Below are 14,841 nucleotides of genomic sequence, written 5' to 3' on the forward strand. Positions count from 1 at the left end.
TCGTCCAGGTTGTGAACAGGGTCGCAGAGGATTTCGTAGGGGAGAGGGCTAGACACTTTGCAGTAAAGAAGCGAGAAAGTTCGGAGAGATACCCGTTTACTTTCGAACACAGGTCATCAATTCCATTCCCAGTCGCCATGATCGAGCAATCGTCGGCGTAAGAGACAATCGAGACTCCCTCTGGTGGTTGAGGGAGCTTTGAAATATAAAAGTTAAACAGTAGCGGGGAAATGACACCACCCTGTGGAACCCCCTGTTTTATTTTTCTGAATTTACTCGTTTTGTCTCTAAACATTACCGACGAGTGTCGACCACTCAGATAATTTGCCGACCACCGTTTGAGCCTCTGTGGGGAAAGCCTCTATATCTTCTAGTAGCGTGGAATGGCAGACGGTGTTAAACGCCTATGACAAGTCCAACGCTACTAGAATCGTTCTCTCACAGGGACGGTTTCGGTTAAGGCCACGAGTTATCTGAGTGTTTATAGCGTTAAGTGCTGTTGTTGTACTGTGCACTTTACGGAAACCATGCTGATGCTTTGATGTGGTCAAGTGACAACCATTTAGTATAAACCGCTGCTTTGCCTTCACAGTTAAAACCACATTCCTTAAACTTCTTAAATAACACTGGAAGTGGAATAACGCAGTAGTTGTCAGTTGTAGTCTGTGAATTACAGCGCTTCAGAGTTTCCTGGTCAATACTATTGACTGAAGCTACAAATGATCGACGACTGGAACCGATGCCGCCATTCGCGCCAACTACCGCGGGGTCAGCCTTCTAAGCATATGTTACAGGATCTTATCGTGCGTGTGGCTTTAGACCTGAAAAATCCACCATAGACCAGGTATTCGCAATACACCAAATCTTGGAAAAGACCTGCGAGAAAAGGATCGACACTCGCCGACTATTTGTCGATTTCAAGATCACGCAGTGTTGAGCACAGTCAGTTTTTCGGACACAATCAGCTCATTTGTGCCGGTCACCACTGAACGTACTTTAAAAGTTTGCTGTTTCCCATAAAACAACGATTTTTACATTTCGACAAAGAATTACTAAATATGTATTACATATTGTTATACAGCAAAGGGATAAAGTCTTCCGTATAGGAATAATGTCCCCGATTTCCAAAAATTTCTATTTCTTCTTTGCTTCACTAATGACTTTTTAATTTAAGCCTTCTTTATTATCGTAAAATTACAAAAAGTTACGGTACATCATACCTGATTTGCAGAAACGCACTGCTTTGGTATTTGACATCCGGTAACTCAGGCAAATTGTCAGTGTATGGCAGCGTTAAAGTTCACTGAAGTAAACAGCTGATTTTGCCATTCGCATAAATTGACGTACCGCCGTTTATCAAATGTAGCAGCAAAAAAACTTTGAAAAAACTTCTGACGTGTACATCAATAATTGAAGATTTCTTGTTTAATCCTCTCTAGCAATTGAAGGGTTTTATTCTTTTTTTTCTATTTAAACATAAACCAAGTGCGAAGAAAGAACCAATTTGCTTTATATTCCCGCAGTGTAGCAACTACATCGAAATGATAATACCAGAGAAAAGCCGCTTTCTTATTTACTCCATAAGTATTTTCGTTTGTTACTTCTTATTCGGAATAGTTCAAGAGAAAATTACCCGTGGACGTTATGGTGACGAACCGAACGAAGATGGAAAAAAGGGCGAGCGTTTCACCTATGTGCTGGCACTAGTTTGGGTACAATGCTTTTGTAATTTCGTCTTTGCAAAAGGTAAAAGTGCTGCAAGACTTTAACTACTCAGCATACATGCATACATTAATTGAACAACAATGAATGAATTAATTTATATATATCGCAGGTATGTTATGGGCTAAAAGGGCAAAGAAAGAGGATCAAACACATACCGGTTACTATGCTGTGAGCGCACTCACATACTTATTGGCCATGGTATCGTCAAATATGGCGCTCCGTTGGGTGCCATATCCTACGCAGGTGGTTGGCAAGTCAGCAAAACCAATACCGGTTATGATTTTAGGCGTTTTACTTAGTCACAAATCCTATTCCTGGGTGCGTTATGCTTGTGTAACATCCATAGTTGTTGGCGTGGTGCTGTTTATGTACAAGGAGAGTCAAATTGCGCACTTGCCCAAAGAAACAACAGGCTTAGGTGAAATTTTGCTCTTCTTAAGTTTAGCCATGGATGGTTTGACCGGCGCAGTGCAGGAAAGAATGCGCGCTTCAAGTGCACCTTCGGGACAACAAATGATGTTGGCTATGAATTTCTGGAGTACTATTATGGTTAGTTTTGCTGCAATACTGTCGGGTAAGTGAAGTGAAATCATTAAACTTACAACACATAGTTAATTAAATCTTCGTTCGTGTACAAATGCGAAATTTCCTTTAATTGTAGGCGAAGCCAAAGAATTCTTCCACTTTGCCTCACGACATCCTGAGCTTTGGAGCCACTTGGCAATGCTAGCATTCTGCGGTGCTCTTGGTCAGCTATTCATATTTCTTATGGTGGCTAATTTTGGACCTCTAGCCTGCTCTGTGGTGACAACAACGCGTAAATTCTTTACTGTACTCTGCTCCGTAGTGCTCTTTGGAAATGTACTGATACCAAGACAATGGTTTGGTGCGATATTAGTGTTCGCTGCGCTCTTCTTTGATATGTTCTATGGCAAAGGCAGTGATAAAAAGGCTGCAGCAGCAGCGAAAAAATCAGAAGGTGACCTTGCGGAGGACAAGAAAAAATTGATATCATAGAATTTAAAGGAAGTAGTATAATTTTAGGCAACTTAAGCAAATTTCAACATAGAATTATCAATGATACTATTGTTTTCCAAGTACGATGTATGTAGCTTCAGATATGGTATGCTAAAGCGCTTATGTCTGTACTAAATTATATAACATAGTAGAGTAACGCAATTTGAATTTTTTTATTCAGTGATTTCTATATCAATTTATGTTTTACAGCATATATTTATAAATGATATGCAATTTTTATTAGAGCATAATTATATGTAGTGCTAATATACATATTTCTTTTAATTCCAAGCCTTTAACTTACAATATTTTCATTGTAAATAATGTGACTGTCTACCTACTAAGTATCTTATACAAGTAGAAAAATAAAGCAGAATTTATTTTCTAGATCGAACTCATGTTATGAATATTAATAAGGACCACACATTTAAGTATATATCTAAGCACTTATATTTTTCAACTATACTCGTATGTATTTATGCATGCATGCCTGACGTATTTCATGGATCGATGGCATTCTTATAGTAATAATTGAATACGTAATAATTGCAAAATAGTTGCCGACGGTTTGGAAGATACCTCGTCGGCTTTCTCTAGTCAGTTGGCCGTGAAAGCCAAAAAAATGTGTTGCCAATAAAAGTACATAAATGCAAATTGCATCTGCGAAGAAGTTGAATTAAAAAAGCACTCCTTCTGCCACGTTTGTGTTCGTTCTTGTGCTACCTCTTCAATAATTATGTGTGTATGCCAGTAGAGGACATAGATGTGCCTCAGGATTTATCAGTGAAAATCATTCTCGTGTAGCGAACGAGTTTGGCTGCCGATACTTACATTTGATCAGTTGAATGCCATAACTTCAAGAAATTTGGAAACAATTGTGCACTTTGCCAGTGTCAGTTGCTAGTGCTCAGCGTTGTAGTTTTGGTTGCAGCGGTTATTTAATCATCCTTAGCATCAGTTAACATGCAGTTTCGTCTGACCGCACCTAAGGAAGAGGGTTGTTAATTGAGTGGGTTTTGAAGTGGGCATGTAAAGAGGTGGTTAATACCATGCGGAGACTAGGGATGCAAATTTTGGGGAGTAACATCGATACATCGATGTTTCGATGCATCGGAAAAATGAACATCGATTTTAAAATACATCGCCAGAAAAACATCGATATATCGATGGTTTCCGATGTTTCGAGATTTGTTAGGAAAATTTAATACTTTTCAATTCCAACTCTCCGTAATTCAATTATTGCCTTATTTATTTACCATTCCCTCCCTATAAATAGAATAGAAATGCATGCCGTCATAAGTTCGCAGGGCCAAAAGTTCCAAGGCCCAATTTCATTGAAATTTCAACGGGATCCCGGTCCTTTTTTAATGACTAAGTATGCATTTTTAATATCGAAAGATAAGAGTAAACTCGGAATTTCTGAATGTTCCTTTTAAAAGAAAAATATATAAAAATTCATGGCCAGTCAAAAAATTTTAGGAGCATAATTCGATGTTAAAACATCGCTGAAACTGGCATCGATGTATCGTCAATTTAGCGATTTTAGGAAATTGTAAACATCGATGGCAAACATCGAATTTTGAACCGATATTATCGATATTTCAAAAATATCGATGCATCGTTTGCATCCCTAGCGGAGACTCATACATAGCAAGTACAATATCAAAACCCGCAGTAACGTGGGTCTTGCGAGGCAGCTGAAGCTCGTCCTCTGCAATAGGTGGTGGTTGATCTCCTAAAACGTCATTCCTGAGGCGAGATTTAGTGAAAGTGGTGACCGCCTCTCTATGTATGCCGTTTAATGCCTTTCTATACAGCATCGAGTCCAGTGATCGTTGTATACCGTCCTGGATCTCGACCTTCAGTTCGTGTATTTCACAGTCGGAATTCTTGTTCCGTCGACGTGAATCAGATAGTGAAGGTAGTTGCCAAGGATTTGGTAGGGGCGAGGGAAAGGTTTTTTAAGGTGAAGAAGCGAGCTAGTTCGAACACCCATATCGAAAAGTCGCCAGCATGGGCGGCATTACTGCAAAAAATCTCTTAACTGTAAACACGGTAAAGTGTCGAATTGGAACTAAGTTGCGAAAATAAGGCAATTGTATGATCTACAGTTTATGAATAAAAGAGTTAAATTTTTTGAAGTAATACTGAGTGTTGCATTTACGAACTGACCCCTTTTAAAGAATAGCGAGACTCCCTACCTCTGATGGCTGGGGATCTTCCAAATGTAGAACTTATAAAAACATAAGTGCGGAGAAGACAACACCCTGCGGGACCATTTGCATAATTTTCTTCGATTTTGAAGTTTTTTCTCGAATTATTACTGTCAATTGCCGACCACTCAGATGATTGGGGGTCCACCGTTTGAGTCCCAGCTTAAGTAGTGGGTTATGTCTTCCTGACGTTCATAAATCAGGAACGAGTTGTGTAATAAAAAATACAAAAATTTGCTAATTGCTTGTTACTAGGGTGGCAATCTACATAAACCAACACTGGGCGCTAATGGGTTAAACCATTCAACCAACAGCCGCTTCAGTCGAAAAGTTCTGGTGGATTACTGCCTAGTATTCGGACGAGCTGAAGTGTCGTGCTGCTGCGATGCTTTGCGTCCATTTAACGTCCTGACAAGAGCGATCAGCGCTCATTCACGAGCCAGGCTCGATATGAGGACTTACAAAATTATGCCTAGTATCTGAATCAGCACAAAAACTGGTCTTTGTACACTAAATACAAAACAATCTATATATTCTCGAAACAAGGCACCAATAATAGTAAGACTAGGTTTTTAGTTTTTCACTCTGGCGTCAGGCTTTTTCTTAAAAGGACTTTGTAATTTTAAAGATATGATTTAAAAAAAAAAAAAAATTATTAAACTCAGTGGAATGTAGAACAGCAGGGTATCATATAAAAGAAAAAATTCTATAGAATAAAAAATATAAAATTTTTTGGAGCATAATGACGAATAGGTACTGAAAATGTCCTTTTAAAATTCTATCCTTGAATATCCTTGAAAATTTGCAATGTGTAGTTTTGAGACCACGTCCTTCAATTTCGCTCTTCTAACTTTATAAGCTTAAAAAAATAAAACTCTAAAAAAGAATTTTCAATAACTTTTCGTCCTTGTGTACAAATAGACTTATTTTTTTCTAATTCTACAGAATTTTATATTTCATTTGATACCCATTTTCTTATTTTACATCGCTGTTATTTTTATTTTATTTTTTTAATTAATCTATATTTTTGAAATTTGGAAGTCCTTTTAAAAAATCGTGACGTCTCACAGTGCTGGGGACCCATATAAAATGTGGGCAAAATACAATTATGCACGGATTTAAATGAAAAACGGGAGGATGTTGAATTCAAAAATACAATTGGTTGTTTGATACCTTTCATCCTTTCTTGTTAAAAAAAATTATTCAAATTATTTAACAAATTAAATGAATTAGATATTGCAATATGGATATCAATCGAAATTATTAAAAAAAAAAACACACTTAAAAACTTTCAAGTTGTGAAAGACAAACCGTTATTTTTTATATGTTACCCATGAACTAAACTCTCCACTCTATGGGAGAAGTCTCTTGTCTCTCTGTATACGTATAACAGGAAATGAGCGAATCTCACCAAAAATTCAGAATAGACAGAACGGCAAGACAAGTGTAGTGAATGAAAAAAGTTTCCACTGACATTTCGCCAGTCCACTGCAGACAGTGGAGCCGTTTTTCTGTCACATCCAAAGCGAATAACGTTGAGTACGTGTGTGTGTGTGCTTATTTGCAAAGTCAGTACAACAGTAACGAAATTGCTAGTAGTTTAAAAAAAATTTGCAAGCGATAAAGTAGTGCAAGCATAAATAAAATAAAAGAAGCAATATATTTTGATGCGGCAGAAATAAAGCGAAACAAATGCACAACAACTAAATACGAATGTGACGCAAAGAAGAAAGAAGGTGATTATAGCAAAACGCATATAAAAATAAAATACCTACAAAAACTTACAAGTTTAGTGAAGACGCAAATGCACTGTAGAGGCGATAAGAAAAAGAAAAAGAGGCTCAAGCTTGAGCTGAAGTTGCACATTGAAAATGCTGTGTATATGATTGTGTGCATGTGTGCATGTGCCTGACCTGCTTGTGGCCACCACACACTCGTTCGCTTGCTCCACTCTGCCGCCCAGCGCCAGTGCTCTGTTGCTGCCACAACCGAATGTCAGTTGTTTGGTGAAAAATCATTAAAGTGTAATTTGTAAAATGTGAAGTAAAAGAATTCCCTGATGCAAAGATTGCCAGAGTGTATTGCGTAAATGGCTTTCCTTAGTTATTTATTTAACATAAAAAGTAAATTATTTGCTTAATTAGTGTTGAAAATAACGTGCGACTCATCTTTGACGCCCCCAACGAGTTGTTTTCTAATTACCGAGATCACAACAAAAGCAAGTGTACGAAAAATAGAAAAACGAGTAACCGCTGCAAAAAAGTGAATAAAAAATCTAAAAAATATGTAGCAAAAATCAGCGTTCTTTTTTTTGTTGCAAAAGTCTTTATTTTATTTTCTTTGCTGCTGCTCTTGCCACATAAACACATACAAACATACATACATACATACATGTTGACCGTCAAATTCGCAGCCATCTCCAAATGGTTGTTGTTGTTGCTGCTAGATTTTTGTTTTGATATGCCATACACGCAAAGATAGGAAGTTTGATGCTGTTAGAAGAGCAATATGGCTGACGCACACTTCTGACTGCTTCTGATAGCAGAGGAAGTTCACTCGTTCGTGTGTACTACATAACCGGCGAATGACGAATATGCCTGGGCTATACCGTTTACCGGCTTCCGCAGCTCCATTAGTTATTGTTATTGTTTTTGCAAAGCCCAAGCCATTAGAACGAGTGCGAGAACATTTTCACGGAAAATTGGTGCAACTAATTAAGTAAATTAGTAAAATTCATAAAAATGGTGTTAAACGCTGCTTTCAAATGCAAATTGCGTTCCTAAGGCACAAGTGTATTTGCAGTTTTTGAGTTTTTTTGTGTTCAAGAGCGAGCAAGTTTGCCAAAAGTGTTATCAGTAGGGTCGGCGAGCCTAACCAAATATTTACTCGGCGTGTCTCTGAATACTTATTTTGTGTTGTGTTAAAAACGATTAAATTGTGAGCACATAAAATGCCTATTAAATGGAAATTAGGTACATATGCAAATTCATACATACATGCTAAATATAAAAGAATAAATAATTGTAAGCAATGAAATACATATGTAAGCCTCACAGTGCGACAATCGAAGTTATGCGAGGGCCGTATCAATTTTGCTGCTTATCGCTTCGTTTAAAACAATAAAATCCTCGGATTTTCTGTCAACCATGAAAAAATATCATTAATTAAAAATAAAGATTTATAAAGTGGCGAACACAACAATAACACTTTAATTTCTGTACATACATACAGTCACTCGCAGAAGTGTTCATAATTTAGTTTTTTTTTTCACAATATTCAAAATATTTTTCATCATAAATCTTTTTCGTTATATTTTTTTAAAATATAGTTCATTTAATAACAAAGACTTTGCATCGAATGCACAAAAATAATTAAACATTGAAAAATATTCATCGAAATTTTAAACTCTTTATTAAGAATTTTTAGAAAACACACGAGTTTCAAGTAGCTAAAAATTACCTTGGATTTTTTAGAATGGAAGAATATGCGCTACAGTACAGCCTCGACAATAAAAATTCTCAAAAACCAACGGTAATTTTTAACTACTTGAAACTTGGATTTTTAACTACTCGAATATTTTCTAAAAACTCAAAATAAAAAATTGCCAATTTTGTTGAAATTTTTTTAAAGTTTGATTAATTTTTGTGAATTTGGTACAAAGTATGCAAGATTGATAAATATGTTTTGTTTTAGAATGAGGTATATTTTAAATAAAATTTAAGGAAAAAGATTTATGATTTAAAATATTTTGAATATATAGATATTGTAGTAAAAAAACTAAATTATGAATAATTCTGTGAGTGACTGTATATACATACAGATGTGGGTCATTCCATTCTGCCTGGTGTTACATTTGACTGCAGACTGTGATCACTTGTAACTTATAAATATGTAACTATGTCGTCGGAACTTATACAATAGTGAAAGATACTTTTTCATACAGATAAACAACTAATGTGTAAAATTCCTGAAAAAATATAAAAAAAGTTTAAGATCTTTGTAACTATAACGCTGTGCGACAGTAATTTTACACACAAAAAAGTCAATATTATGGCGAAAATTGCGGTTTTAGTTGTTCTCTCTAACATCAGGATATTTTAAAGGACTTTGAAATTTCAAAGATATTTTTAATTTAATGAATTATTCAAAAAATTTAGTGCAATATGGGATAATAATATGGATATTAGATAAAATGCTGTAGAATTGAAAAAAACAAAAATTGTTTGTTGCACAAGGACGAATTAGTATTAAAAATGTCCTTTTAAAATGTTTTACTTGAACATCCTTGAAAATTTGCAATAGATATTTTTCATAAAGTTACATGTAAAAGTCTAATATTTCGTTCTTGTTCTTTTGTTCTTCTAACTTTATTAGTTTAAAAAATTCCTATTCGTTCTTGTGACCCAATGTTTTTTTTAATTCTACAGGATTTTTGCTTACATCTGGTACCCAAATTTTAATTCTACATTGCACTGAATTTTTTAAATAATAATTTTTAACTGAATTTTTTGAATTAATAATTAATTAAGAATTCCTTTAAAACAAATACTGACGTCAGAGAGGTTCTTGTGACCCAATGTTTTTTTTAATTCTACAGGATTTTTGCTTAGATCTGGTACCCAAATTTTAATTCTACATTGCACTGAATTTTTTAAATAATTTTTTTAACAGAATTTTTTGAATTAATCATTAATTAAAAAGTCCTTTAAAACAAATACTGGCGTCAGAGAGAAAAACGTAGTTTGGCCCCTAGTTTCGTGAGCTTATTAATTTTTTCAAGTGTTTTGAAAGTGTTTGGTTTTTATCACACGGTGTTACATATTTGCGTGAATGTGAGACACTAAAAGTCTCTCTATTTTGTCTTTGTGCATTCATAGGCGAATTTTTGCAAAAAAAAAAATAAATAAATTTTCAACCAATGTGCGTATAAAAATCATGACGCTAGTTGTTGCCCTACCCGCACATATTGTCTCTATCGCTAAAATTGCTATTCTTAAGTATTTGCGAGGTGTGCAGATAATTGAAAAAAAAAAAATAATTACTAAAATTCCATATCAGCGTCGTGCTTCCTTTAAAATTTCGTGCAAAGAGATAACATCGATTAATGCTAGTTTGAATCACAACTTCCAATTTAGTGCGATATCAATACTCAAACAATTTAGTGGGGGATATTGTAATTAATCCAATTTTATAATAGTAATAAATGACAAACAACTATCTTTCAGTAGATTTCGCTTAAGATTACGCGATCGATTTTGGACTAATTCCTAACCTCTGATCAAGTATATGAAGGTAAACATACATATGTGTGTACACATGACATAGATCGACTCATATCTAACATTATCATTTTATACCAACAATAACATTTGTGCTTTTTATGTAGAAATCTGTCGAAATCTTTAGTTGCCAAATTCGGAAAACACAAACCAAATTGTGTCGCAAATAAATTTAAATAGTCAAAATCAAAAAAGTAAAAAATAAACGGGTGAATGACTGAATTACGACAATGAGGAGCTATTAAGGTAAAGTTAAGACGTGCGCACAGTTTTTTATACACGAATGAATCTAATAAAACTAAGACTAGCCAAGTAATAAAAATGATTCAAAGTAATAAAAGTAACACATAAAACACTTTAACATTCCTTATGTTGAAAGATTTGGTTACGTTGGCACAATTGTGTTGAATACGCGCAAATTTGATGGCACTTTTCAACACAATGCCGTTTTTGTTCCTTTTTTTTTGCATCTCGAACGTGCAACACAAAAGTTTTCTATCTATTGAACGAGTATACATATGCAGTGAAACCTCAATATAACGAATCTTGATAAGACGAAAACGCAATATAATAAAATTTCTGCTGAGTTCCCTGAAAAATCTTTGTTGTTGCAAAATTTTCCATACAGATATCTTCCATAGTGAAGAAATTTTGAACATGAGAACCTTCGCGATACATATATTGACAGTTAAAGTCCCTGAATATGTTGAAAGTTACAGTTCCGTCAACGAAAAAAAACGAATCTATCCGCATTTTTTTTTGTTCAAAATTTAGAATTTTTCGTTGTCTCGAAACTATCCGCAATTTTTTCAAAATTAATTGTATCGAGGTTTTAAAATCCTATAAATATAACGACACTATAGCTATAACGAAGCATTTGTCCAACCTCTTCAAGTTCGTTATATCAAGGTTTCACTGTATACGCAAATTTCACTATCTAATATCTGCTACATCGCTTCCCCCTCCCCCGTTTAACTGTTTTCGGTATGACATCATTCGTCACATGCTGCTCATCCAAGCAGCTATATACATACATACATACATACACACATATTACCCTAATACCGTGCACAACTATTTGGCACGCCCACCATTTGCTCAGGCTAAAAATACACAAAATACTTAAAGACTTAAAGAAGAGGAAAGAAAAATCTTTGGCTGAAAATTGAACAAACGCCAACAAGCAGTTGTAGACCGACCAACAATATAAAAGCTGCTGAAGCTGCTGCCAAAGCAATTGAGAGCACAACAAAAGAAAAATAAATCAATACATCAACATAATAATTTCACTTTTATTGCAAAAATTTAGTTAGCGATGAATTTGTTAAGCGGCAAATATTAGAATTATGTCTGAATTTCAAACGGGAAAATATTTAAATTATGCATTCTGCATATGCAGAATTTTCGCCTATTTGTACAATTTTTAGTTTATTTTATTATTACATTTACTTCATTGACAAGTGGAATGTATCAATTTCAATAAATTTTAATTGAAATGAGTTATACAATTCGCTCGAGGCGAATATGAGTATGTACACTGAGTTCATACGCAAAAATGCCATCCTATGCCTACATTAGACTGCCTCACTCTGCATACAAAAAAGGAAAAAAAGTTGTGTAGAAGTAAAACTCTTCTCCAAACTAAATATACATTTACATATCTTAATCTTTAACTCAATATCAATATTAATATTAAAACTTTAATCTATTGATTTTAATCTTAGTATTTAAAACTTAATCTTAGTCCTAATCTTATTCTTAATCTTACATTAAGTCCTGGTTATATCCTTAATCTCAATTTTAATTTTAATCCTAATTTTAATCTTCATCTTAATCTTTATCTTATTCTCAATCTTAATCTTAATCCCTTGATCTTAAATTTATATTTAATCATAGCCTTAATCTTAATCTTAGCCTTAATCTTTATTTTAATTTTAATCCTAATCTTAATCTTTGTCTTAATCTTAATCTTAGTCCTGATCGTATCCCTAATTTTAATTTTAGTGCTTCTCTTAATGGTAATCTTAATTTAATTCTCAATTTTAATCATAATCTTACACTTATACTTAATCTTAATTTTAGTCCTAATATTAATTTTAATCTTAATGTTATTCTTAATGCATATCCTAGTCTTAATCTTAGTCCTCAACTTAATCTGAATTTTAATCTTAATCTTAATCCTATCTTAAACTTAATCTTAATGCTAATCTTAATCTTATTCTTATTCTTAATATTAATCTTAACCTTAATCGCAGCCAACCTCCCCACCTTTCTTCGGTTCAAAATAAGATTTATCCCAGCATAAGAAAGTTTGGTGTATTTTTTTAGACTCTCGCTGGAGTAGCACGAAGCCAATGATACATTCATCACTCTTTCTTCAATCCCAAGTATTTGATTCTGTCAGAAATCGCCCGGGGAATGCCTCCTATTGCTGATAGAGTCACTTCAATTACCCTTGTATCAAACCATAGAGGATATCTAAAAATATATCCCTGGCTAAATGTGCAACATCATCCGTGTAGGTAGTTACCCAGCAGCCTTCGCTCACCAGTTCTTCTAGCAGGTCAACCACGACTACAATCTAGAGAAGAGGTGAGGAAAAACCTATCCGTTTCTACCGCGCCTGCGCTGTCCCGAATTGATTCCTTCCGGAAGGATGTTGTTGAAATCCAACTTGATATTGAAAAAGCGCACCCAAAGGCAAAAGTTTTTATGCAAGAAAGCTTTCTCAATCGACCTCACGACAGTGTGGGGAGCATCTCGAGCTCATGTCAGACGATCACGAGAAATCCTATTTCTAATATGCAGATCAATCAGACTCTCCAGAGGCTTAAGCATATTCGAAGAGATCCTGATTGGTCTGCAATCCTGCGTGCAGATGGGAGAGCCTTTGCTGGCCTTGGCCATATTGCCTTTTTCCAATTAGTATTGCTGGTAGCACTTTAAAAGAACAGGTACGCCGGAATGTACTTGGCTCGGTTGTTTTTCTGGCGAGGCATCCTAATGTACATACGTACAGATACACATACTCGCCCCACTCTCTGCGGAATTATTGTAAATGGGGCCATCTGTAGATTAGCAGCCTCACAACAGCCTCGGCACATGCTTGATGGGCAGTTAACCGACTGATGGATTGATGAATGGCAGTGCGTCTGAGCGGCCTACGATTGAGCGAGGAGGGAATGAGAAGTGCGCGATCCAACGAATGTAGTGAAAGACAAATTTAGCAGATAATACATAAAATTGCGAATTCATGAAAATTGTTCAAGTTCAGAACGGGTTTGTCGCGAAATTACCGTAAAAACCATGCACATGCATGCACACACAAACACGCACATGTTAATTATGGCATATGTATGTACATATGTATGTACTGGCTTCACCACTTTCGGTCACGAAAAATCACTTTGCACTTGCAGGCCGTACAAATACGTAATAGACCTTAGGGTGCATCACCAAAAAAGTTGCGGGTTTTCCACCGTAATTATAATTTGTAATCTTTTTTAAGACTTCCGCCAAAATATTCTGAAAAAATATTAAGATTTACGTGAGCTGTTGAATCTGTTGAAAAAATTTTTTTAACATTTTAATGGAGGCCTAAGCTTAAACTCTTCCATCATCCTGATTTTTTTTTTTATATATTTTTAAATAAGTTTTATTTATAAAAAACCCGATTTTGGTGGTATTTTCAAATCAGTTGAGCTCATGTAAATCTTAATATTTTTTTTTAAATATTTCGGCTGCAAATACAACATAATATAATAGATTTTATAATTGCGCTGGAAAAACTGTACCTTTTTTTTTGTATGGAGCGTGATGCACCCTAATGTACAGATATAGATGCATATGTGCTTACATACATACATATCTATGTGTGTGTGACAATTTGCAACCGACTGACATGCAACATACCAACCGACCAGCCAACTACATATGTACACAGCTAGCTTGCTTGCCGCCTGCGAGGATGACTCACTCGCTAAAGTCGTAAAATGGAATGGAATGAAAAAAATTATAAATACAGCCGCGTAGCTCGCCCTTTGACTTGTACTTGTAGCACATTTCATTGCTACCGTCACATAGAAACAAGGAGCTTATGAATTCCTAGGAACTGACGCCATGACTTAATGACTTACGCCGCTAATCGTGTCCAAGTGATCTCAGCTGTTGGCAATTAATAAAATTACTATTCTTTTCTATTTTTCATTTGCCATTTCCAAATATGTATGCCCATTAAAAAATATTGCATTTTTTTCTAAGTAATCAACAGCAACAATGTTGCATTTATGGCATTCCCTGCTCAGCTGCTGGTACCCAACAGCAGGCAACCCCAACGCTGGGTGTGGTGGGTAACAACCCTCTTCTATTTGTCACCTACTAATGGCCCATACTTACCCATATACATACTACTAACACTACTAACCGTCCCTCCTTTCGACACCAAAGTGCGCTCACGTGTTTCACTAAAGTCGCTTGGTCGCACCACCCCCCCGACCCACCGCTAATCAGCGAGTCAAATACAAATAGTGCGATGTATTTTCATTATACTTATGTATTTGAATGTTTGTATGCATGTACGTTTGCATTTGTACTTTGTGCTTTTTGTT

General features: G+C 35.2%; 1 protein-coding gene and 1 long non-coding RNA gene across 3 annotated transcripts; one reads left to right on the plus strand and one right to left on the minus strand.

Moving 5' to 3' along the window:
• The first annotated feature begins 1,341 nt into the window (after positions 1-1,341).
• meigo (Solute carrier family 35 member B1 homolog meigo) lies at positions 1,342-3,262 on the plus strand. The gene is made up of 4 exons (XM_017636674.1): positions 1,342-1,746; positions 1,835-2,299; positions 2,387-3,141; positions 3,175-3,262. The coding sequence occupies exons 1-3, from the start codon at positions 1,542-1,544 to the stop codon at positions 2,740-2,742; spliced, it is 1,026 nt and encodes a 341-aa protein (XP_017492163.1). The 5' UTR covers positions 1,342-1,541; the 3' UTR covers positions 2,743-3,141; positions 3,175-3,262.
• Positions 2,920-7,927, minus strand: LOC108380317 (uncharacterized). Of its 2 annotated transcripts, none has more exons than XR_001849554.1 (2): positions 7,347-7,927; positions 2,920-3,727 (listed from the first exon to the last, which is right to left on the minus strand). It is a non-coding gene; the product is annotated as an uncharacterized LOC108380317 (long non-coding RNA). The 2 variants fall into 2 exon arrangements; XR_001849555.1 differs by lacking the exon at positions 7,347-7,927 and adding an exon at positions 4,390-4,744.
• Between the last annotated feature and the right edge of the window lie 6,914 nt (positions 7,928-14,841).

The sequence above is a fragment of the Rhagoletis zephyria genome, unplaced genomic scaffold (genome assembly GCF_001687245.7).
Source record: "Rhagoletis zephyria isolate East Lansing unplaced genomic scaffold, Rhagoletis_zephyria_1.1 Rzeph_scaffold_00126, whole genome shotgun sequence".
NCBI classification, from domain to species: domain Eukaryota; kingdom Metazoa; phylum Arthropoda; class Insecta; order Diptera; family Tephritidae; genus Rhagoletis; species Rhagoletis zephyria.

Bases quoted from the DNA above. Each gene is read 5' to 3' on its own strand.
- meigo (XM_017636674.1), top strand. From the start codon at position 1,542: ATGATAATACCAGAGAAAAGCCGCTTTCTTATTTACTCCATAAGTATT. The intron at 1,747-1,834 runs GTAAAAGTGCTG...TATATATCGCAG, and splicing joins TAATTTCGTCTTTGCAAAAG to GTATGTTATGGGCTAAAAGG. The intron at 2,300-2,386 runs GTAAGTGAAGTG...CTTTAATTGTAG, and splicing joins TTTTGCTGCAATACTGTCGG to GCGAAGCCAAAGAATTCTTC.